General features: G+C 49.1%; 1 protein-coding gene across 5 annotated transcripts in view; it reads left to right on the top strand.

Annotated features, from left to right (window-relative positions):
- The window catches only part of VDAC1 (voltage dependent anion channel 1), a 75,876-nt gene that overhangs the window by 42,614 nt on the left and 7,735 nt on the right, over positions 1-25,527 (top strand). The window contains exons 1-5 of one of the 5 annotated variants that reach the window (XM_034066631.1): positions 17,846-17,955; positions 24,261-24,330; positions 24,848-24,897; positions 25,206-25,358; positions 25,450-25,502. In XM_034066631.1, the coding sequence (XP_033922522.1) occupies positions 24,264-24,330; positions 24,848-24,897; positions 25,206-25,358; positions 25,450-25,502 (323 nt within the window). In that variant the 5' untranslated portion in view covers positions 17,846-17,955; positions 24,261-24,263. Of the gene's footprint in view, positions 1-17,845; positions 17,956-19,838; positions 19,858-24,106; positions 24,126-24,260; positions 24,331-24,847; positions 24,898-25,205; positions 25,359-25,449; positions 25,503-25,527 lie in introns of those variants that run through there. The other 4 variants (XM_034066632.1, XM_034066630.1, XM_034066629.1 and 1 more) reach the window with 4 other exon arrangements.

The following is a 25,527-nucleotide window of genomic DNA, read 5'->3' as shown; positions in this document are numbered from 1 at the left end:
CTCTAATTCTTCTCACCAGTGTGTTTGGAATTCATCAATAGAGAAACAATGATTTCAAGGTCTCCTTCCCTCCCCATGAGAAAAGCCAAGTAAAGGGGTTATAATATTTCACACAGGTGTCTGTAGAATCTGTTTTTCTATCTCTTTGTGAGAAGAAGTTTGGGGCTTTGGCTTGGTTTCAGTTGACATCTTAATACCACAGAGCTGTGGTACATCTCCTGCGGAGTGGGAACACAAAGGGCTCGGTCAGGACTTGCACAAGGGGGTAATGGACCTAAAGCCATTAAGTGCAAGTTCTGACAGTGCAGGTCGAATGCCTATATGTCAGGGTTTGGGTTCCTCCTCTCTCATTCTCCTAAATTGGGCTCGTTTTCTGTTTAAAAATAATTGGCAGAATTTTATAGTGTGAAAACAGCAAAAAATAAGGCAACTCCTGCTGAGATGTGTGAAGCAAACCATTTTCATGGGCCTTGGGGTTCATGGAATAAACCTTTCTGTCAGAAGTCGTGTGTGTATTGCTGTGAGCTGGTGATTGGGAGTACAAGGGGCTGCTTTCTGTGTCTGGCTGACAGAAATAGGACTTTTAAGTTTGGAGGATGTGAAACAAGGAGTGTAGTGATGCTCTGTGGATCAGTCAGGACTGGGGAATAAACCACTAAGGGGGAAAACTGATCCATTCCCCCCATTTGTCTCTGGAAACTGAAAATATAAGGAAAACCAGTCAAAACTTCTTCCTTGTCATGTTTTTAGAGAGCTTTCTGGCCACAGTGCTTGTGAAAGGGGAAAAAACCCTAGACTCCATCATCCCCAGTGTTTGGAGATAGGATTTTCATACTAACCAAATCCCTGCTCATCAATTAAACTGCAGCCCATCCTTTTGCCAAATGCTTATTTAAGAGTAAGCTGCATGGGCTTGATCTCCTTTAAAGACTTCCCAGCAATTTACTGGGAAATTAAAAAGAGGGGAGGGAGGAAAATGGGCTGTTGGAGCGCAGTGATCCTGCATGGGATCACCCCCTGGGCTGCTGCAAGACCAAGCATGGATCTCGGTGCTTGGTCCTGCGCTAGGGCAGGGCTTGGGCATGTCTGTGCTGGACATCCCAGCGTGTCTGAATAGGGCAGCTGTCTCCTGGTTATTCCTGCTCCAAGGTAGGAGCAAGTTGTGCCACAGCCGTGAGTGGTCCAGTGTCATGGCCAGGAGATGCGTGCCCTGGTTGGCAAGATCCGCTGTGTGCTCTCCTCTGCATCTCTTGGAGGATGCACATGCAGGAGCCTCATTCACATCCCATCACTTTCCTGCAAGGAATTCCTTATTCCCTACTAAACCACTTCTGTAAATGATTTATTTCTGTGTTCTGAGCAGTTTATGGGTGTCTTTAGATGGTAAATCCATGTTGTTTCCCACTGGATGAATACACTGCACGATGCACTCCTGCTCCCTCTTTAGGAGTAGGTATTCCCAATTTTCAGTGTCTGGTATAAAGATACAAATCTCTGAGAGTCCCTCTGACTGCTAAGTATTGGAGGGTATCACAGCATTTAATCTGCCTGCAGGGTTTCTGCTGGCTTTCATAACCATCCCATGAATAAGGATCATTCAGTCCTATAGAATTCCACAGGATGAGCTGGGAGAGAATAGGAACAAAACTCCATGGTTTTGCAGCACTTTATATAAAGCCTTGTAATGTTTTTTCTAGCTCTGCACTGCTTTCATCCCCACCACTGTTCTGGCAGTGAGGAACTCAATAGCTGATGCATGAGTTCATGGAGTTATTGCCCCTGTGTCTGCATCCCATTGGAGCTGCCTGTGAGTTTTCCCTCCTGGATTGCAGATGCTGGAGGCTCTGCAGTGGCTGTTGTACAGGGTAACGAGTTCTTAGTTAAGGAATACTTTGGAATACTTTGTCATGTCTGGATCCAACCTCAAGCTGCAGTAGCTTTGCTGATGGCTTGGCACTGCTCTTGCTCTGCACACTTATGTCAACTGCCAGAGTTGGTTTTATCATATGAGGAAACAAACTGCTTAATGAATGAAGCCAGATGCACAAGACTGTGCTGAGAGACCAACAGTTGCTTTGGAAAGAACTCAAGCCAGAAACTTTGGAAAAGGAACATAAAAACATTCATGGAATTTATTCTTGGCAATTACAGGTAAATACACATTATGCAGCTATTCTCTTTTAACTGCACTATACCCATTCCTTGTGTTTCCACACAATCCATGGGGTGTTAAGACTCTAGCACAATCTGTGTGCTCCCCATCATCCTGTCTAACTCACTGTAGGACACTGGCTGGGGGGGGGGCTTCCTGCATGTTTTCCTCATGGATCAGAAAGATCCAGCAGCAGAAGTAGTTGAGAGAAGAGCAACTCTGACAGGAGGTAAAGCAAATGGGAGTTAGTTCTTGACATGAACCAGGGCAATATACAAGCTTGCACAAAGAGCTGGGCTCAGTCTGGACAATTCCCATTGACCGGAGTGGTTTCTCCAACAGGACCCATATAGATTAGTCAGTATAGACAGCCTGGCATCCACCATGCAAGCAGCATCTGTTGCAACCTGTAATTCTGTGAAACAAGCTAGTTAAAGCTTCCTGAGAGCTATTGAAATGCTCCTAAACTGAGAAGTAAAATGCCTTGTTAAAGATGGACTGGATCAGGAGATACCTTGGAACTCTTCTGTGCAGCCCAGATCACTTCAGACTTCTCTCAAACTCTTTTATTCATGCCAAGTAAATGAGAACCCCATTATAACTTGGGTGAGAGACTGGTTTGGTTTTAAGACTTGAAGTTAATGATTAACCTTTCCTCAGTAGTCTTATTTTCACCTTACTAGAGCTAGTAACTGCTATTAGGATACACTGTGGTGATAGGCTTGATTGTGAACCAAGGAGTGGTGCCACCAGCCCAGGTCAGCAGAGGTGACATCTGGGATGGAGATAGGATGGAGGAACACAGATGATGCCATTCCCATGACACATGGGGACCAGCACAATAAATAGGAGAGCCAGAACATTCCAGGTGAAATGAAATTAAACCATCTGTGTTTGCTTTAATATAGGATGTCTGATATTATCTGTCTACAGCATTAGTCTGTGCTGCTGCCTTTGAAGCTAATAATTGGCATTAGGGTGGTGTGTTAGTTTCCATGTTAGGCATGATTTTGGAATGAAGCTCAGTTATCCAGACAAATGGGCATTTTCATGGTATTACCCACTACCACATGATGGTACGAATTCCTCATCAGTGGCTGTGTTCAGGTTTGGGCATCACTGGGGTTTGGAGCTTTTCCTTGGCTAATTAAGAGTTGTGAGAAGGGCAAAACTATTTGGGGTGTTGGAGAAGAAAGGTTAAACCAGCAAAATCGGGCAAGGCTTAGCCAAGAGGTGCTTAAGGTGGTCGTGGCTTGTGATGCTGAAGGGGTTCAGCCTTGGGGATGCCACCATTCGTTAGTACAGCGTGGGGAGAAGCAAAGTGCAGATGCAATATGAGGATGCACCCTTGGAAATGAGATCTTTAAAGCCCGTATTAATCCCTTTGAAAACTACATTGGAATTAAGTCTTGGGGAAGATTGGTAACAAGCAATCCCAGTGGGAGAAAGGAGGAGCCCAGGAGCTCTTCACAGGCTCTGGTACCTTGGTTTTGGGTGTAACTGTTGACTCCGTTGCAATGGGCTTGCAGGAGGTATGAGTTGGAGCTGGTTTGTGCAATGGCTGGAGTTCTTTGGATTACGAGTTCTTAGATGATGGCCACAAAGGAATTTTAATTTAAGTGAAGAAGGTTCTGCTAGGAGCCGGGCAAACCGCACTGGTGTTGGCAGGGAGAAAGCCAGCAAGGAGAGACCGGCCAGGGATTGATAGAGGTCTGCTCAGTTACCCTGGTGTGACTCCTAAGGATACTGTTTCCTAAGGAAAATGGCTTAAAATGACAGTGATGTCCACTCCTGGGCTTCATCCAGTGTTCAGCTGTACTTAGGAGCTTTAGTGAACATGTGGATGAGGATCAAACAAGCTGTGTGGCCACTGAACGTGACCAGAAATGTCTGCATCTCTGGGCTAACCCACCAGGGGATGCTGATTTTGTGCTGGTGTCCATAGAAGCTCCCAGGCTGTGGCAGTGTGACAAGAGATGCACCACCCAAAATCCTTTAATGAATGGGTCAAACCGCACAGTGTGAAAATGGTGCTGTTGGAGTCTGTGTTTTCGAATGCTTCTGTCTTAAAACCAAATATTGAAACATCAAAGTAAAATGGCCCTTTACATTTTGCTTTAGGAAACAATGGGTAGCTTTGCCCTCCAAGTGCTCGCTTGGCTAAATCCAGGTTTTCTACTTCTGTCTGCAAAACCACAGCTGCAGGAATCCTCCTCTGCCATTTCTATGTATGAGAGTAGGGTCCAAAAGTGTCCCCCTTTGCTGTTGATAAAGCTTTAATTTCACATGTGATCAGTGGATGGGACAGGCAGAATCCCCATGTCCACAGCTGATATGAACAGGTATGAACACAGGATGCCTTTACTAGACAGGGAATGACACCCTCTGCTTGACCTAGAAGACATGCCTGGGCTGAGCAATAAGCACACCTACAGTCTTCTCATGGGAATAGCTCTTCCATCATACACAAGGGCACTTCATAGCTTTTGTGGTATCGTGTGTTTCCATCTTGTGCAAGTATCTTGGTGGAAACATCATGCTGTTACAAATAGTCCTGCCTGAGCCTTGAGTAAGGCTGAGTGGTAGAAATGCACTTCTTGGGTGTATTCACAAGATCACATCTGATTTTCTTGGACTCCATGACCTTGTTCTGCTCCCTCCTGGGGTTACCTCTCTCTGTACTGCAAATGGGGCTGCTACCAAAGGGATGGGAGGCTTGTGTCTACAAGAACAACACCAGTGTTTGCAATAGATGCCTCCTGAGAGGCTCCTGGCTCTGACACAGGCACTGCTCAGCCTCACAGTAATTGCTCAGTATTGCCAAGGTGTTTAAGTGCTGGTCACCTTAGAAAAGCTGGTCTGTAACCTCTTGATCTTGTATTCATAATGAAACGGGAGGGATAGCACCAAAATCCACATCAGAAAGTGCAAGTTCCTAATTAGTCTAAATGCTTCTATAACATATATGGGTAGTTAAAGCTGTGCACACCATTAATGCAAACTGCTTACTTGTAACGGGGTAACCAGCCTGGGACAGACCACAGTGCTAACACCAGCAGAGTCCTCACCTGGGAGATTGCGAAAGGTCACTCACTGTGCCCAGGGTGTGTGGGAAGCAGGTTTTGCAATGGTGCAAGTGCCTGTTTGACTGATGTCCAGTGCCTGACTAAAGCAGATCACAGCAGACAGCATCTTGTGCTGCTGCTGCTTGAAGGGGCATTGGGTACCCACATCTGTTACTCAGAGCTGCAAAGTATTGCTCCTCCCTGGCTGTCATGTGCATGTTGGGGATCAAGGGGTGAAGGGGCAGCTCAGGAGGTATTGCTGGTGTTGGTACTTGGTGCGCTCCTTAAACATGAGCCATGGAGCCCTGGCTTTGTCCTGATGAAACAGGGTTCTTCTCCCACTGATGAGTGCTGCAAAGATCAAACCAAAGCAAGTCCCTTCCTAGTGGTGGCTCTGTGCCTCTTCTGTCTGAAACTGACATACACTGAGGAAGTGAACCCCTTGGCCCTTCTGAGTGCCCTGCTGGTAGTTGCTGCCTGTAGAAATAAGGTAGATGGCTTACCAGAAGTCATACTATGAGCTGGTAGCTCTTGATGTTTATCCTGAAGTGTGGGACACATGACAAAAGGGCAATGGGATCAGTGCAGAAGGCAGGTGATGCAGTGGCAATATCCTCAGTCCCCCAAGCAGACCCTGGCAGTGCCAGCCTCAGCAGGAAACCCAGTGGAAGCCTTTCGTGTGACAGCAGCTATTTGCAATGGATTTGGGAGGCTGGCTTTGGTTCAAGCCCACATACCCACAGCCTGATGGAAGATGTAGATTGAGGCTGGCAAGAGATGAGGGGGATGAAAGGTGGACAAAAAGGAGCCCTTTGTTGTCTTCCTGTTAGCACATGTGTTGTGAGTGGGGTGAAGCCTGATGCACAACCACTCTTCTGTAAGGACTGTGGTTGTGTCCAGCTCTGCTTAAGTATTTCTTGATCAAATCAGATGGAAACTGCTTGTGAGCTCCTCCAGCCTACACAGACCATGTACCATTTAAGGTCCAATTAAGATCTCCAATACGAATAAGGTAGTACAAGAGCCTCAGCAATTCCAGAGCTTCTTTAAAAGGATTTGCTTTATAAATAAGAGATGTAGTAGTCATCACAGACTGAAAACATGATTGATCTGTGAGGCATCATTACAGATAGTATTACTGTTAAGCACAGAATAGCAGATAACTCCTTTAAGAAGTTAATTTGAATATACAGAAGCAACAGGAAGAGTAGGAAGATGTAGATGAAGTGCTTCAGGAAGATGCCAGGCAAATGGTCAGAGAACAAGAAGATAGTGTTTTACTGGTGTCGGAGGGAACTGTGTGCACGAGAGAGGCTTTGAGCTGGATGGAAAGGACAGTGAGATGGGAGGAATGGGGCACCCTCTGAATCACTGAGCTGCTCCAGTGAGCTCCTTTAGTTCAAAGGAGCTAAAAGAAAGAGAAAGGAAGACCTAAACTGGGTCAAACTTGGATTCAAAGCAGCAGTGAAGGGTGATGCTGTGTGTGTGTGATCTGTGCTGGGGAAGTTCACAACCTGTTTCCACTTTGGGGTTCAAATGGTACCATGTGGGCACTGCACATGTTCATGGCCACAGATGGTCTGTGAGAGCCTGTGAACAGGCTGCAGAGAGCTGGGGCATGGTGGCTGGGGCTGGTGCCCACCTGAAAAAGGTGTCTTTTCCAAGTAATAATAAGAAAAGTAACGTCAATCTTCTCCCGCATGCTGCAGACTCAAGGAAGAGTTTGCAACCTGGGGAATGCCATCCATGGCTTTGAAAGTGATGAATGTGAAGTTAAAGTCAGCCGCTACGGGGATACCAGTAACTGCTGGCAGTGCAAAACTCACTGAATGAATGGATTTCTTCATCTCGTGCTTTCATCTCCTAAGAACTCATTGATGCAGAGCTGTGACAGCCCATCTCCCCAGGAGATGCAGGAGAGCTGAAGCCAAGTAATGTCTTCTCCCTGGAGCTTAAGAAGCTGTTAACTGGCAGGATATATGATGCCAGCCATAAGTTTTGAGGGTTGTGCTTATGTTTTATGGCTGCTTTTAAACATATTTCATCATTTTAATCATAATTCATAGTTCAAATCTTCTTGCTCAAGTCCCAGAATTGATTTAAAAGGGGACAAGACTTAATGAAATCTGTTAACCTAGAAATATCAGTTGGTGATCACAGGTTCTGGGAGTCATTCTCTCTCCATCCCATTTCTCACTCCAGTGGGGGTCTGGTTTTGTCCTCTATAAAAGATTTCCCATAGCTCAGCAATAAAGGCAGAAGATTTTAGTCTCTACTGTGATGGGTGCTGGAAACCAGGGAGTGATTGCTGGAGCTGCAGCTCTGGATTCAGCTGAGGGGGAACAGGCAACAGCTCTGCTGGAGCTGAACCTGTGTAGGTGCAGTTGAAGGTGTTCAAGTGCTGCTTCACTCTAAGTGATGGTGGGTGTTTGTGGATGTGGATCTGTGCCAGGTTGTAATTCATCCCATGTACTCCAAACCTGGCTCTTAAATCAGGGTGCTGCTGAGGGTACCCTGCAGTTGAGGAACCCCAGCCACTGCTGGAGATGAGCAGCATGGTTCCATGGGAGCACATAAGATGAAACTATCTCTGTGAGCAGCCCAACAGAGCCTCCCTGGACTGCTGTGTTGTGGGACTCCCAGCTCTACGCCAGGAGACCAGATTGCTGCAAGACACCCAAGAAGAGAGCAAAGCTCCTGGAGCCCAAGCCAAGCAATGTCCCTTGTTGCTGCACTGACTGTCATGGCTGGAATAACCTCGGTTGGAAAGAGGAAAGGTTTGATCCCAGCCTGTGCCAAGAGGATGGAGACAGCCAGGCTTTCTGAGAAGGGAGAGATGCCATCCCGGCAGCGATGGAGGGACTATCAAAATGTGAATGCAAATGGTGTATTTATGGCTTTCAGGCTGGCAACTGATGAACACCTTCATGTCTTGCCAGAAACAATGCTCTGGATGTTAAAAGCAAAGCTGCAGGCCATGAAAAGGGAGCAAGAGAATTCAGGGAGAAACGTGGAGAAATGTGTGAGTAGGTGGATAGGGAAATGAGAGATAAAATCTGGAGCTGTTTCAGGGAAAAGGGCAATCATTTGGGGGTTGAAAGTGAATGGAACTGTTCAAGTTAGTGCTGAATGACAGGGGGATTGAATGGTTTAGGAAGAATCTGGGGGTGTCTTCCACATCCCAATCCAGCAAACAGCAGGATTTGAGACAGCCAAGGGAAAAGCCAGGCAGCAAAAGACATCCTGAGAGCCAACCCCACAAAGTGGCTGAAGACACAAGTGAGAGCAGCTTCCTCCTTAGGGGCAGGAATGGAGCGATGCTGCAGTGAAGGAAAATGCTGATCCATTCTTCCCAGTGTCTTGTGCTTGCTTTCATGGAGCAGTAGCTGGGCTACAGCAGTCCTGTAATTGTCTCAGTGAAGGAGGGTAAACGGGAGCGTGAAAGACAGAGCAGCTAGAGGTGAACATGGAAGCCTGTTTGGACACACTGGATGCAAAGTGACTGTGTCCCAGCTTTAAATGAGTTATGGGGATGAGAGGAGCCCTGGGCTGCAGGCTGGTCGCTGTGCCCTCTGTGCAGCAGCCTGCCCCATCCAGTGATGGATTCAGGTCTCAACAAACACCTCCGAAGTGGTGGCTGGATTCGTACCCCTCCAATATCCACCCCACACACATTGGAACCAGCTCTCCTATGCACTCTCTCCCCATCCTTACCTTCTTGGCTCATGTTTTCTCCTGTTGCTGCTCTGGAGTATGCTGCTTCCCCATTGATTTCTAATGAGCTCTTGAGGAAGCTTCTTCACCAGCACTTAGCAACGAGTGCTGTGGTTCTCCATCCTCGCCACCACAACATAAACTGGACTCAAGCCCATCAGCTCAGGAGAGGCTGTTGGCTCCACAGTGTCTCCCTGCTGATGGGAAACTGTACAGATCATCCTGCATCCCAGTGACAAATGCCACTGGAGGCGAATGGGCACAAGCCATTTCCAGTTTTGCTTTAATGGTTATTCCCACATCCTCCTCCAGCCTGGGCCCTTCCAACACATTGCCAGGAATTAAAAGGGTAATCCCAGTGTCTGCCACCTTTGTTCCTTTGCCCTTATGAATCCCACGCAAGGGCAGGGCTTTGATCTGGATGTGGGCTCTGCCCTTGGGTAATGGTCTCAGGACATCTTTGATCAATGTGTTTTTAACTTGGGGTTTCTTCACATTTAAGCATTGGTGTTTTCTGTGCTACTTAGTTCCTACCTATCAGATATTCTACTTGTATATTCAGTTGTTATTTAGTTCTTAGCTATTTAGTTGGTCTAATTTTGCCAGGTGTATTTTTTTACCCCTTGCATGAAAGGGTGAATGAATTTGAACACAAAGTTTGCTGCTCTATTTAAGACATCTCATTTGGGGTATCTTTTGGGGGTCTGTGTTCAGATCACTCCTAACACCTACATGAGGGATGCTGTCAAACAGGGCTGCCTGTGCAGCATCACCCGTGCCCATCCTCGTGGCTCCAGGCTCTCAAACCTTTTGGAACGCTTTTGGTCCTGCTGGGAGAGCTGCTTGTATATGAGACCTCAGCATCACTAGATGGCACGTGTGAGCTGTGCAGAGTTGAAGCCAGGCAGTGAGGGCTCTTCCCTCACTTTTAGGCTTCTGTGGCTGCCTCTGCCAGCAGAGTAACACATAAAACACCCAGCCTGTCCTACAGCCCCATTGAACACCATCCTGCTCTCAGTGTGGCTCTGCCGCACCCCTATCCCTGCACTCTCCAGCCCAAGGTTGACCAGGATAGAGCTGTTGCTCTGCCATCCTTCACCAGCACTAAATACAAGCCCAAGAAATACCATATAATAAAAAAGCCAAAATTATTTATCTTTATAAAGGTTGTCTTTTAGTATATTTTATGTATTCTGTTTGTGTATGAATAACTAATTTTCATCATGTTTTATGAATTCTTTGTATAAATAACTGGCTGCACCATTATTGGCAATCAAAGTCTAAGCAATGCAGAATGGCAGTGGTCAGATGGTCTGTGCTGGCAGAGAGCAGGGTGGTGACTGTCCCATTGCATGGCCCTGAGCAACTGGCTCTCCTCTGTGGCATCTATCCCTCCACTGTCACTACTTGGTGACATGTATCAAAGTTACAACTCAAAGTGACTTAAACCATGTGTCAAACGTGCATGGAGTCAGTGGTTGGTGTCAGCTTCTGCCTAATTCCTTCATAACTCAACTGTATTTCTGTGCTGGGCCTGCCATTTCTCAGCACCAAGAGGAAAATTGCCTTTTCCCTCTCTAAGGTGGAGTAGATCAAAGAGCAGAATCTCTTCCAAAAGAGGAAACCCGTATCCATGCAGGATGCTCCAAACGCTGCTGTTACTGTCCTGCTGCCTGGACCCAGTCCAGACTGGCTGCAGACAAGAGCACAGATCGGTGCTGAGTGCTCGAGGCCAACATCCCAGAGACGGGTTGCTCCGGCCCCGCAGAGGTGCCAGACACTGGGAATGCTTTGGCTTGTGCTCAGGAAGTGAAGTCTGCTCCAAACCCGCTGGGATCCATGAGGAGCCTGCCCTGAGCTCAGCTTGGTGCAGTGAAGCATCTGAACTGGTTTCCCTCCTGTGTCTGAGTGAATAGGTGGAGGTTTTGTTAGGCTTCCTCAGTGCTGTGGCACAGCCTCTGCCCCTGCAGCAGGGTCTGTGCCCTCTGAGGAATACCCTTCCCAGCTGAGCCAGCTTCCAGCAACATCCCAACCCTCTTCCCCAGAGAGCCCCCAGCTTGCATTGCAAACACCAGTTTGTCTTGTGCTAATTCAGTGCTGTTCCTGGAGGGATGGGAGTACAAGTGCACTCAATACCCAGCTTTAATCTGATGCCAGGACTTGCTCAGAGGGCTGTGAAAGGTCTTTCCTCTTGCAGGCTCCTGACCATGTAGTCCTTCCTCTCGAGTTTCTCATGTTACATCCCTGCTCTTCCCACCAGCCAGGTGTTGGTCACTCCTAATTCTCCTTGAAGAGGAGAAGCTGTGTGTTCTGGAACTGAAGTGAGAACTCTGGCTATGCCTGCATCACACCATGGTTTAAACCCATGTGAGGGGGGAAGGACCCACTGGCCACTTCTGGTCCTCTCTGTGGGTACTTTGCTTCTCTGCAGTACTGGGTGGGAGGGGGTCAAACATGCAGCTTGTTGGCATGGGCTGTTCTTCCCCAAACCAGAGATGCCCTTTCTGCTATGGGGAGAGGTAGGTTGAATGAAAAAGCTGTGTATAAGATAACACTCCAATGGATGCCCTGTGTGCATCCTTGTGAAGGGGTGTACCCAGCTTCTTCAGGACATCAAATAATGTAATGAATGCTATCTGTTGCACTAACTACTGTTGCATCATTCTAACTGCACTAACTACTGTTGCACTAAATGTTGCATCATTCTACTGTCTGAATCTAATGATAGTTTCCATCATCTCCTTCAATGCTATCACAGTTGGATCCATTCAAGCAGCAGCAGAACCGATTCATCACAATACTTGGACATCTCATTGAAATACTCAAGTTAATCCAAAGGGGTTTAAAGACCTGCAGCCTAACCCTGTGTGTCCTATTTAACTGGGTACCAAAACTCCAGCTGCAGTAAAGGCTGGGGATGTGCTCACATAGCCCAGCCACATTTAGATTAGATCTCACGCATTTGGTTTAACTGCACAGAACAAACACTGCAGCTGAGGTGCAGATGTTCTTAGTTCTGGTTTTAAACGCAGTGTTACATTCTGCCTGTATTTGCAGGATTATTCAGCCTAAATAGGACCTGATTAAATAATCACTTAAATCGAGCTGAACTGCTCATGTTTTTATTCTGGCAAGTATCAATCCAATGTGGATATTCTGCTGCCAACCCCCTGTTTGCTTCCAGCAGTGTTCTGGTGCTTAAACTTCATTTGGAAGATGGCAAACGCGAGCATCCTCTTGGCTCCAGGAGTTCTTGTTTGCCAAGAGGAGCTTTCCTTGAGTGTTTTACATGGCATGAATCCTGCTGCCATGCCAGTGATGATCAGCAGTGAGCCCTGGCAGCTTCTGCCTTCCCTTAATCTCTCACCCATCACTGCATCTCCTTGCCAAACACACTGAGGATGACCCAGGACTGCACCTCTGATACCAACTAGTCCATTGTGTGAGGGCTGGTTTCTCTCCAAGCCCTTTTCAATGGGAAATGCTGGATGTCTTCACCTTCTGACCACATTCCTGCCCTGGAACATGCAGCAGAGAAGCACAACCTGCATTTGGTGCCTGTGGCCATCAGCATCATGCTTCGGGGCTGCATTTTGGGATGGTGCCCACAGAGTGATCCACTGCACACCTGAACCTCTCTGTGATCCAGCCCCACATCATTCCAAGGTGCTTTGTGTCCCTTTTCGTTGCAAATAGACCTCCTGGTGAGGCTGGAAGGGTTATTTGTGCTCTGCTTTGCACATAGGTTTAGCAGCCAGTGGCCAGAAACATCTCTCACCTGGAGGCCACTTCTGCCACCCCGCTGCTTGTACTGTATTTGATTAATAGCTTTTCTCCAATGATATTCAGCAGTTGGTTCCTGGACAAGTAAAAGAAGTGTCAGATTGTCTTGCTAGCAATCATGTTTGCAGCTCTGTCACCGCAATGTAGAAGACTTCTCTGCCAAATTCATACCAATGCTTCCTGCATTTAAACAGCCTGCAAATAATGTTCTGCATGTTTGTATCACCTGTTTATCTTACATACAATATCTTTGCTGCGTCTCTAAAGTTGCTTTCAGGACAATATAATGGTGTATATCCAGCCTGGCCTTGAGCACTGCCAGGGATGGGGCAGCCACAGCTTCTCTGGGCACCCTGTGCCAGTGCCTCAGCACCCTCACAGGGAAGAGCTTCTGCCTAAGAGCTCATCTCAGTCTCCCCTCGGGCAGGTTCAAGCCATTCCCCTTGGCCTGTCCCTACAGGCCCTTGTCCCAAGCCCCTCTCCAGGTTTCCTGCAGCCCCTTTAGGCACTGGAGCTGCTCTCAGGTCTCCCCTTCAGGAGCCTTCTCTTGTCCAGGCTGCCCCAGCCCAGCTCTCCCAGCCTGGCTCCAGAGCCCTTGCAGCAGCTCCATGCCCCTCCATCATCCTCAGAGGCAATGACTCCAGCCAGCCCCACCTGACACATCAGATTTCCAACTCTCCCCAAGCAATTCCACCTGTAGAAGCTCTGACATCTCCTTTGACAGCCCATGCCCAGTGCTAACGGTGCAGAGCCCCTTCCCTTCACCCCTGCTTGGGGAGATGCACATTGCCTCAGCATGTGGAGATGATGTGACAGAGACCACAGAGCTCCTGCATCAGCTCTGTTAGAAGCAAACTACTGGTCCAGACAGAGTGAGGGAAAGTGTAGCAGCCTTTGCAACTGTTGTTTGAAGTGAAAAGGAAAACATACAGTGACAGAGCAGCTCTTAGCTTCAATCATTGCTTGTTATGGGGAATAGAAACATAACCCAAAGGGAGTGAATGAGGGGTGTGATAATGTCAGGTCAACTCCTTGCTATTCTCTGAGATCAAAAGCAGCGCAGGGAGTTTGGCTTTCATTGCCTTCCCCTTTTGATTTCTGCTTTTGGGGTTTTCTTCCTTAAAATTCAATGCATCTTGTAACCCCCCAGAGCCCCCAAGCCCACCACAGGCTATGTGGCACAGCACTGGTGTAGGGACTGAGTAGGAACACCACCACTGCCCAGCCTGCTGGCTGCTGCACAGCTGTGCTGATGGTGGCAATTGCTCCTTATACTCAGTGACCAGAAGCAGCCCATTCACACTGGTCAAGGTAAAAACTGTTGATGATGAGACAGAGATGCCCCATGGAGCAGCAGAACTATGGAAGCATCCCCATGCGGTGTGTTCTTCAGTGGAAACAACCCTTTCCCTGACCTGGGAACAGCAGCAGTCAGGGCTTGTCCCTGAGACCAAAACCTGGTTTGAGTTGCTAAGTGTAAGAGGCATGAAGAGGTGTTTATGTAGCATGGTACCGAGCAGCGAGGCGGCCTCTCTTGTTTCATCACTCCATCAGCATGTCCTTGCCTGATCGTGAATGAATTCCCTGCAAGCTAGTGAGCCAAAACCATTCATATGATTAAAAATCAAATCAAGCTCTACTGAACAAACACATCCCTGGTCTGTGGCTAATGAGCTTTCAGCTGTTCAAACACGCTGTGTGACATGAAGGAAGCTGCAGCTCAGTTCGATCTTGGCCGTCACGTACAATCCACAAGCTGTAAATGAGCACAAGGGCGGTTTTATCGCAGCTTCGTTTTAGGGGGGTGGATTTCTGGGAGGAGATGACAGTTTTGCACAGTTATGAAGGTGTTCATGCACATCGGATTTACTCATCCTGTTTTCCAAAGGGATTGAATCAGAAGCATACTCTGAAGTGCTGGAGGGATGGATGATCCTCCCATGCTCCCACCTTGTCATCACTACCTGCTGTACAATGCAGGTGTAAGGCTGTGTCTATCAAGAATGCAGCCCAGGACTGTAGCCTGGTCTTGTTGTACCTGCAGTGAAACTCCACTGACTTGGACTTATTCCCAGTTCCTTTGTCATGAAACAGCCTCAGAACCAGGGTCATGGCTGTATTCATCAATGACATAGGACAGGGCTTAAAAATAATCCTTTGGTTGACACACAGATTTATGTAACTAAGGGTGAGGCAGCTCCAGGTTTTCCAGCAAACAGGAGTTAAATAGGCCAGGTTGGAGCAAGCTGCTCTAGTGGAAGGTGTCCCTGCCCATGGCAAGGGGTTGGAGCTGGATGAGCTTTAAGCTCCCTTCCAACACAAGCCAGTCTGGGGTTCTATGATTCTATGCAACAAGCCTCTCTGAGAGCTCCAGGCCCAAAGCTTATGATGGCAAAGATGGACCTTTTATATGAGCTATTTGTGCATTATTATTTGTCAAATCTATTATTATGGATTCCCTTTTATTCCATTTTCACCTGTAAAATTAAGATGGAGCATTTCCAAAAGCCCCAGGCTGCCAAAATATGGGGGCTCTGACCTTTACAGCATTTTGGTGATTCCTTATACCAGTGAAAGAGTCTCTAAAATTGAACCTGCAGTCCCAAGCACAGATTTCATCCCTAGAGCACATCTGGTGTTATCCTTGAGTTCAGCTGGTGCTGGCCAGGATCATCCAGAGCTCTGGATGAAACAGAGCCCAGCAGAGCAGATGGCACTGATGCCCAGATCCATGTGAGGAGATTTGCTGCCATCTCTTGGTAGATGCATGTCCCAACCAGACATGAAAAGCTCTGCACAGATACCAAACATCTTCCTCTGTTTGTTCTTACCCCACCTGCAGCATAGAACCGTAGAACAGTTAGGGTTGGAAAGGACCTTAAGATCATCCGGTTCCAACCCCCCTGCCATGGGCAGGGACACCTCACACTAAGCTGTGTCCTCTCAGCCTCTACCGCAGAGGCAGCCCATGAAATCAGTCACAACCACTGACACTTCCAAAGGTGCCTTTGGGGCTGCAAGGGCCAAGTGCAGGGACACGGGCCTGGGTGGTTTCCTCTTGGTCTTGCTGAAGGGAAGAGGCTCAGGCAGAGACTGAGGGGGTGGAAGCCTGGAAGGAGGAAAACCAGAGAAGTGAAAATCAGGGCAAATAATGTGTGTGCAAGGTGGATTTCAACCTAATGTGGGTGAGGGCTCAACCACCACGTCTGAGGGTGGTTGGTGGTGTGAAAACCTCCCGAGCTAGAGGAAAGCCATAGGGAACAGGCTGCAGGTAAGGAACCTGCATGCCTGTGGGTAGGAATGAGGGGTTTATGCCTAGAGGTAATAGAAGGATGTACCTGCGCAGATGGGGCAGCAGCAGGGACGATGTTGTGGAGGGAGCATTCTGTGAAGCACATCCGCTGTGTGATTGACCTTTGCTGGGGCCACACTCTGGCATGGGGCACATTGAGGGACTGCCCTTTGGGATCCCTGGGGCTGAGCCAAAGGGATGATGAGGGATGTCCCATGCCCCTGCTCCCTGCTGGGGCCCTGTCCCTGTGTACCCTTGCACAAAGCCACCCGGCTGCTTCTGCTGGGCTGGGGCTTTCCATGGGGCAGTGAGTGAAGACAGCCCTGGGCAGGCTCTGACAAGCCCCATCCAGGGCAAAGGGGAGGGCACATGGGAGCTGAGAGGCTGCCCAAAGCCAGCACTTCCCCCTCATGTCAGCCCTGTGCTCCGGTTATGAAACCTCAGGGTTGCCAAAATGACTGTGGTTGGAAGGGACTCTCCAGATCTGAAAAAGGCCTCTTGTATCCATGGGTTCCTGTCCCAGTGGAAGGCTCTGTGCTTTATTTCAGTGAGGAGTTGGGATCAGGCTCAATTACTTCAGCCTTTGCTGCTACAGCTGCATTTCCAAGGTCTGCACGTGGGTACATGCACCCCTTCCTCCTCTACCACCCCAGCAGGAATGCCATGAAATTCCTGAGGTCTCACTGCATCCCACACACCATTTATGTGTGTCTGTTCAACAGGAAATCCATCCCTTGCAGGGCTCATTTAGCTTGAACCCTGGTTTGAAGTTAAGTGCCCTGTGTGTGTGGAATGGGATCTCTGGAGGGATGCTGCTGGGGCAGCAAGGGTGTGAATGAGGCAAGAGCACAGGCAGGAAACTGCCTCCTGCCACCCACTGCCACTGTGCAAGGGAGAGAGTAGGAAAGGATTCATTGTATAAGAAAGAGAAAGCAGTAAATCAGAGCTAACGGTGGATGGGGGCTCTCAGCAGTGATGTCTGCGCCTAACACAAATCTCCCCTGGATGCTGGGCCAGAAGGTGATGCTCAAGACCAGCAGCAGCTCCCTGGGGGGGCTGATTCTCCTGAGTGCCTTGTGGGTGATGCTCTGAGCTCTGCAGAAGCCTCCAGCAGCAAAGGGTGGGTTCATCTCACCCTGGACGAGCACAGTTCAGCCTCTGCTCCTATCCACATGGGACCTGTTGTCACTGGGAGCTTTGCTCTGGGCTCAGCCTCAGCTTCCCTGTGAACCGTGAGGGCTGATCCGTGTGGTTGAGTGGGAGCTGTGGAAGGTGGGAAGCTCCGTAATTGACGGGAGCATCCCTGTGACGGACCCTGTACAGGGAGGTTTGCTGCTCACTGCCCTTCAACATCCCCTTTAGACACCATCGTACACGGCATCGCCAGCCTCAAAACTCTGACTTCACTGCTCCCTTCTGGGCTCAGGAATACTGGGAATGGGAATTTCAACTGGATGGGAAGTTAGGATTGAATTATTGCTGGGTAATTTTAGTTTAATTAGAATCATGGAATCCCAGCCTGGTTTGTGTTGAAGGGACCTTAAAGCTCCTCCAGCTCAACCCCTGCCAGAGGCAGGGACCCCTTCACTGGAGCAGTTTGCTCCAAGCCCCTGTGTCCAACCTGGCCTTGAGCACTGCCAGGGATGGGGCAGCCACAGCTTCTCTGGGCACCCTGTGCCAGCGCCTCAGCACCCTCACAGGGAAGAGCTTCTGCCTAAGAGCTCATCTCAGTCCCCCCTCGGGCCGGTTCAAGCCGTTCCCCTTGCCCAAAGCCCCTCTCCGGGTCCCGGTGCCGGTGCAGCCGCAGGTCCCGCCCCGCCGCCCGCCCCGTCCCCTCCCTCGGTGCCGTCACGCAGCCGCCGCCGCAGAGCCGGGAGCGCCGGGCAGGGGCCGCCGCCGCCGAGGAGCCCGAGGCGGGAGCGCGGGAGCTGCCCCCGGGGCCGGGGCAGGTACGGGGGAGCCGGGGAGGTCCCGGTGGGAGCGGGGGGGGGGGTGTGTTGGCGGTCGCGCGCGGTGACCGTGCCCTTACGTAACGCGGGGCGGCCGGGCCTGCGGGGTCGGCACCGGCGCTGGCCGGAGCCCGGCCGCGGAGCGGGGCCAGCGGGGAGGCCGTGGGTCACCGGGCGGGCGGAGCCGCGGGGTGCCCGGGGAGCGCTGCCGCCGGTGTGCACCCGCTGCGAGGAGCAAAGGTCGCGCCGGCCGGGGCTGGCGCTGAGCTGCTCCCACGTTGCTCACACGGGCTCCGTTGTGCGGGCTGGCACATTGACCCCGGCAGGCAGCGTAACCCCAAACCCCGCTCCGAGCGGCCAGGCTGATGTCTGTTTCGGTTTATTCTGCTTATCCTCAAAATGTAGCTCTATGCATGGCCGGGGTGGGGGGATAATGTCAGTTTTAAAGGGTTGCAAAGGGCTTGGAGCAAGCTGCTCCAGTGGAAGGGGTCCCTGGCCGTGGCAGGGGTTGGAGCTGGAGGAGCTTTAAGGTCCCTTCAACCCAAACCACTCCATGATAAATGTTGAGGACTGGGTTTTCCTGTGCAGGGCGCAGAGTGCAGCGGTGCCGTCACCTCCATTCTGCCTCGTCACAGCCCTCGCTGGCAGCAACTCCTGCTGGAGGGTGAAAGACTCATTTGGTCTTTGGGCATTTGTAAGAAAGAGAGGAACAAATCTTCCCTGAAACTGGAGCTGACTCATCCCCATGGCTGTGTCCCTGGGGAATATTTATGGCGATCCCGCTGACACGGAGCCCGTCTTGTTTCTCACATGGCCTGTGGAGGCTCAGAAGCACATTGCAGTTTGTGGTGTTTGCAGCTGTGGGTGGTTGAATCATCACCGGCCTCATGGCATTTCATCCATGAAATCCAGTCAGAATCCCTTCAGAAAAGGGCTTTTGCCCCAGAATAGTCTCCTCACCACTCTCCATTGAAGGTTTACGCTGCTCCACACTCAGTTGCTTTTCCTCCTGCCCACGTTTTGGGTAATGCAGGGAGGTGTGTGATGGGATGCAGGACATCCTGTCGGTTGCCATAGCAGCTGGAGTGATGTCCCCAGCCCTGGTGCTCTGCAGGATGCACACTGGATGCAGTTGGGAAGCACAGCACAGGCCTTCCTGCGTTTGGCATCTGCTGCAGGTGGAGATCACCCCATCCACAGCTCCGGGATGCAGCCTGAGCTCTGGTGTGTGAATGCTCCTCTTGTGCATGAGGGCAGCGAGCTGACAAATGGTGCTGGAAGAGAAAATGCCGTTTCAGTTAGTCATCCCCATTGATCTGGTGCTGCTGTTCTGCAGGGACATGTCCCTTCTGGAGCGCTGTGCCGGGGCCCCTGCGACTCCTGCTCTGCAGATAGTTAACCTGGAGGTTTAATTGAACATCGGGCATGTGGCTCTTTGTTCTTCCCTTGCAGCTTCAGTAACTACAACAGCTACAGCTGCACGATCTCCAGCTTTGTCTAATTGACACTTGTAAGTGATAGTTTAATAAGGGGTTGCTGTGGAGCATTGTCAGTCTTCATTTACACCCATACAATTAAGAGCCGGCTCTTTCTTTCATTCCATAAATATTAGTATAGACTAAATAATAATATTTAGTGCTTTAAAGGGGTTTAACTCCTCTCTGCTCCTGTGGTTACTGGGCTGCAGAGATCCTGCACAAACCAGTCTTTACAGCCTAGCTCTGCTCCATCATGCGTGCAGTTCAGGAGCGGGGCTGCGACAGGCTGCTGTGATCCTGCGGGTGTTGGAGGGATGCTGCACGGGGTTCCTGATACCTACATGAAAGCAGCTGTGGGCTCCAGAGGCTTCAGTGTTGACTCGTAATGGTGCATGGATTATGTGATGTTGGGGCAAAAGTGGTGGTAAGTTTGTGTCCCATAATGCAGAGTGTTTCCAAATCACGTGCTTGCACTGGCTGCTCCTTGTGAGTATGCCTGACCTGATGTTTGACCTCAGCCTGACTACTCATGCGTTTATGGTTAAGCGTGGCTTTAAATCCCTGCACAATCGGGCTTCTGAACCTGAGTCAGAGCACGCTGGACTCGTGACTCGAATGGGTTCAGGATCCGGATCATAAACCCAAACTGTGGAGCCAGCACCATGCTGCTGCATCTGGGATGGAGAGCTGGTGACTCAGCCAGCCTGGAGAGAGCTGGGCCCTGTTCTGCTGGGGAGCAAAAGCACCATCTTTTGTAGTCTGTTTATTCCTGTGTTGGTTGGGAAATGACTGCACAGGCTGCGGCTTAAAGTTCCTTCTTATCAAGGAATAATTTCTCCTTTAATGAAGGAGATAAATGAGAAATCCCAGCCTGGTTTGGGTTGGAAGAGACCTTAAAGCTCCTCCAGCCCCAACCCCTGCCATGGGCAGGGACCCCTTCCACTGGAGCAGCTTGCTCCAAGCCCCTGTGTCCAACCTGGCCTTGAACACTGCCAGGGATGGGGCAGCCACAGCTTCTCTGGGCACCCTGTGCCAGCGCCTCAGCACCCTCACAGGGAAGAATTTGCTTATCCTGAGACAGGAGACCCTCGTGTGCTTTCTCCCTCCTGCAGCCAGGCAGTACCTGGTCCATACCCTGATGCTGTCTGTCCCTCCCAGCTCAGCACTGGTGGGACATATCCCTGGCACCTGCTGCGTGCCAGCTCTGCAGTTACCATCTCTTCAGGGGTGCTGCTTGTGGAGACGAGGAACTGACATGTTCAGAACTACTGTCACCATCAAGAAATGGTGCACGAGTTCGGATGTATCAGCAAAAAATGTGGCCACAGTAAGGTTAAATCCAACCTTTTTATTTTCTTCGCCTTGAATCTGACAGGTTCCCACTGTCTGCATGGAGATTTTATTCTTGTCATGGATTTTATTCTCATCTGAGATGTATAGATTGCTCCTTCCCCTCCTGTAATAATTATGAGGTTGATCAGTCTGTGGGGGGAAACTTAAACTGAGGCATTCGGGAGAGTTACGAAGCAGAGATTTCCTTTGGTTGCAATCAATGCTTGCACTTGCCAAGGGCACCCTGGGCTTTTCTGCCTGTTGGGCTGAATTTGATTTAATTGCCCAGAACTGAATTGCTGGGTGAGGACTTTGCCATCTGGGACACTGGGAAGTGCTCAGGTTTGGCTTGCTGGAGCTGCCGCTTCATCTTTCATGAACTCTTCACTAGGGCTGGCTCTTGGATCCTGCAGCTCCAAAGGAAGATTCCTCTTTTCTCCCTGTGGCAATTACAAATCAGGCACTCATGGAGGTGGTGCTTGCAGCAGCACTTAGACCCAACTCCTCACTTTACAGACCCTTCAGTTGTGACTTGTGCTCCAGCATTTCCTACTCAAGAAGATCAAACTCTTTTCCTACTTAGAACATGCTATATATATTCTACTCGGCCTGCTCTGTGCAGGGGTTGAGGTACACGGGCACTGAGCTATTTGCCCAGTTGGACAAGGATAAAAGAAGTGAATTCATTTCAGTCCTAACCTAATTGGAGTTAACGTGCTGGGATCCCACTGGTGAAAAGCAAGGGCACTTGGCCACGGCCATTCCTTGATCCTTTAAGAGTCTGAATCCCTGCTAAGCACACTTGTCTTACAACCTGCACTCAACAGGATGTAATCAGTTTTGTTTTCCATCTGTTAAACAAGAGGCTCCTGATTAGCCAGGGCAAACAGAAACAATTCTTTCTGTTCTTGCTGACAACAGCAAGGTTAACCACCAGGTACAGGGCTCCTCGTGGCTCCCACACTCAGCAGATCTGAACACCTTGCTCTATGTGCATTGCAAGATTTGCCTTTACAGCCGGCAAGGATTTGCCTTTCAGTATTGCCCCCTAATTATAGTAATTGCCTAAGTGGAGATCTCGCTGTCTCCCACTGTTCATGGCCACAGCCTGGGCTGCAGCAGAAGGGCAGCTCAGCCACCCACAGAGCCTGGCTGTGTCCAGTTCAGACACACAGACACCAGTGGCTTCATGAGCTTGGGGAAGAGAAGGGATTTCTAACATCTTAATTTTTGATGATGCTAAATGGAAATAAGAACCCATCAGAGGGTTCTCAGGGGACTGAGCTGCTCTGGCAGGAAAGAAACATCTGCACACACAGAGCCCAAACTGGATCCATCCATCCCCCTCCTAAGTGCTGCCTTAGCTCTGACTCTAGGCTACAATCTCCAAGCATTGCACCCAGCTTCTAGTGACTTTACCAAGGAGCAGAGGAATGACTTAAAATGTTACTGCTTGGTTTGGGATTTTTGGGTGCATGGAGTTTTATTTAAAGGCTGGTTTTGTATATAAACAATGAATCCCCACGTTCATGTTCGCACAAAAACTAAAGAGAGATTTTTTGGTCTAATATAGGCAGCTAAAACTGCTTTGGAATATGGGATACCTTCCCCCCCCCTCCCCCCCTTTTTATTTAACTCTTATGTGTTTGAGGCTTCATCTTACTACTGAACTGTAACAGGACAGAGATGACATGCATCCAGGTAGTCTCTGCAACTGAAGCTACATCATGGTGTTCACCCATGTATCCAACTGATTTACATTCTGGGAAGACTTGGCTTTCATTTAGCCACCAGATCTGTTTTGTTCCCTCTAGGACAGGGATTCTTCATGTAGGCTGCAGCAATATCCTGCTTTAACAGGCTGTGACTTGTTGGATGAGTGCTCGAGGAGGTGAGTGGCTGCTGAAGCTCTGGATCTGATACTCGTGGGGTGCTGTGCCTGCCCAGAGAGCTGGGTCCAAGTGCAGCCAGGAAGTCTTTGGAACATCCCTTCAGAGCCAGCTGTTTTCCTAGTGGTTTAAAGGAATAGTTTTCTGTTCCTCTGAAGAGTCAGGAGTAAGGATTGACAGGGAATTATTTTTAAGCATTTCCATGCATGTGTAATAAACTACTTCCTACTTTTGCATAACCAGAAGGTTTGGGAATGTGGAATTTTAGCGCAACATCCAGTATCGAGAGGACTGGTTTATGATTCATCTCCTTTGCTTTCTTAAAATGATGAAATCTTGTCTATAAAGGCAGAAGGTGTGCACCATTTGATGCTGCTGCAAGGGCTGGAGCAGCTCTGCTCTGGAGCCAGGCTGAGAGAGCTGGGCTGGGGAAGCCTGGACAACAGAAAGCTCCTGAAGGGGAGCCCTGAGAGCAGCTCCAGTGCCTAAAGGGGCTGCAGGAAACCTGGAGAGGGGCTTGGGACAAGGGCCTGTAGGGACAGGCCAAGAGGAATGGCTTGAACCTGCCAGAGGGGAGACTGAGATGACTCTTAGGCAGAAGCTCTTCCCTGTGAGGGTGCTGAGGCGCTGGCACAGGGTGCCCAGAGAAGCTGTGGCTGCCCCATCCCTGGTAGTGCTCAAGGCCAGGTTGGACACAGGGGCTTGGAGCAAGCTGCTGCAGTGGAAGGGGTCCCTGCCCGTGGCAGGGGTTGGAGCTGGATGAGCTTTAATGTCCCTTCCAACACAAACCAGTCTGGGATTCCAGAATTTCAGATTGACTTTGCTTCCCCCAAGCAATTCCTGTACTTGGATGAGTAGATTTGGTTGCTTTGTTCTCTTGGGATCCTGTTTCCTCCTCTGTACATGAGACAGTTTTGTCAATGGCTGAGAAAATGGGATGTATTCGTATCTCTGGCAGGAGGCCACTGAACTAGGAATGGTCAGGGCCTGCTTAAGATGGGCAAATGAGGACTAGCGTGGCACTGTGGGCATCCCACCAAACAAAACACGATGCAGAAAGCTGCCCCTGTGATGTCCCGCTGTTGGGAATGACTATTTGTTAATTTCGCTACATAAATGTTGTCTGTTTGCTGCTCTGAATTAGGGGGGAGTATCACTCCTGATGCTGGACACTGGTCCTAGTTAGACTTCCTGAGTGGGTGGCTTGGGGCCTTCTTGCTTTGCATCAGAACACATAAATCTGCTGCAAGCAAGAGGAGAAATGTTTCAGAGGGGTGGTTTTACAGAACAGTCATTCATTCATGCAGTTACACTGATAAGAGAATGACAGTTGGCTCTTTGCAGAGGCAAGGACAGGTTCTTTTTTCCTTTAAATACATATTTGTTCTGTAACGTGATGCTCATCCTCATGGCAAATGCATGGCAGTGGCTTCTCCTGGCTCACAAGCAGAATCGAATCACTCTGCTACAGGTACATTCTTCAGGCTGTATTGAATTGATGGGGGGGGGTAGAAAATAAAACTGTCTGAAATGACCTCAGGTTTCATGTTGCACAAATGAATTGGATGTTTCTGACCGGTGCAATTTCTCTTTCTATCCCCTGCAGAAGATGGCTGTTCCACCTGCTTACGCTGACCTGGGCAAATCCGCCAGGGATGTTTTCACCAAGGGATATGGTAAATAAAGGCAAAAGAAGTTTGGTCTTTCTCAGTTTGCCCCACTCCTGAGACTGTCAGGACTGAGACTATCTGTTCTGATAAGTATTCCAGTAATTTCCATTAGAAGCCAGAGAATTTTCTCTCATCGCTTCCATTGCCCTTGCTGGAAGGAGAGGGGAACTTGTTTAAGCAGAATTCTGCCTGTTCCCTATAGGCCTGAAGGAAAACACAGTTTGACTGTCTCTTTGTCTCATGAACAGGATGACAGATGTCAGTAGTTTGCTCAGTATAAGTGAGGACTTTATTACCCAATTTGGTCCCAGTTGTATTGCTGAGATCAGCAGGATTAATCAGGTGCTATCTGAAGTGAGCACAACTGTGTTGCCTGCTTCATGAAAACACAGTTTGGTAACTGTACCCTTGGTGTATTGTTTTAATAATCCGCAGCCAATTTAGAAAGGAGTTGTAAGAAATCAATCAGAAATGCTTTTCCATTTATCATATGTATAATTCATATTTTTCACTCATTTTCTAGGTTTTGGGCTAATAAAACTTGATTTGAAAACGAAGTCTGAAAATGGACTGGTGAGTTTGGAGGCGCATTGAAATCAAAGCATTGCAGGGTGTATGTTTCATTTTAAAGGGAAATGCACATTCTCACTCCCCTGACACTGAAACTTGTTGTGGGGCAGGGGTGTGTTGATGTTAATACCTAGAAGCTGTTCTTAAATCCTCTGAGAACTCTGCAGTATGGAATAATACCCCAAATTAATGTGGTGTTCTACAAGCATTTGCCTATGTGCAAGCATCTAGCTCTTTGCATATATGTATATATGAATATAAATATATATGTATATATTGCATATATGTAATTATTTTCCCCCCCCCTTTAGGAATTCACAAGCTCAGGTTCAGCAAACTCAGAAACAAGCAAAGTCAGTGGGAGTTTGGAAACAAAATACAGATGGGTGGAATACGGCCTGATGTTCACAGAGAAGTGGAACACGGACAACACACTTGGCACCGAGATTACTCTTGAAGACCAGGTAACTTTTGGCTCAGAAGCTGCAGTGTGCATATTCACCTACGTCCATCTCTTCAGTATAACTCCAACCAGTGAATTTCTTTTCTGTTCAGCTTGCACGTGGCCTGAAGCTGACCTTTGACTCCTCCTTCTCTCCTAACACTGGGTAAGAAGCCAGTAAGCTTAAGTGA

This window comes from Melopsittacus undulatus, chromosome 10 (assembly GCF_012275295.1).
Source record: "Melopsittacus undulatus isolate bMelUnd1 chromosome 10, bMelUnd1.mat.Z, whole genome shotgun sequence".
In the NCBI taxonomy this organism is placed as follows: Eukaryota; Metazoa; Chordata; class Aves; order Psittaciformes; family Psittaculidae; genus Melopsittacus; species Melopsittacus undulatus.
Note: the sequence above shows the minus strand (reverse complement) of the source record. Positions and strands in the feature narration are given on the sequence as shown.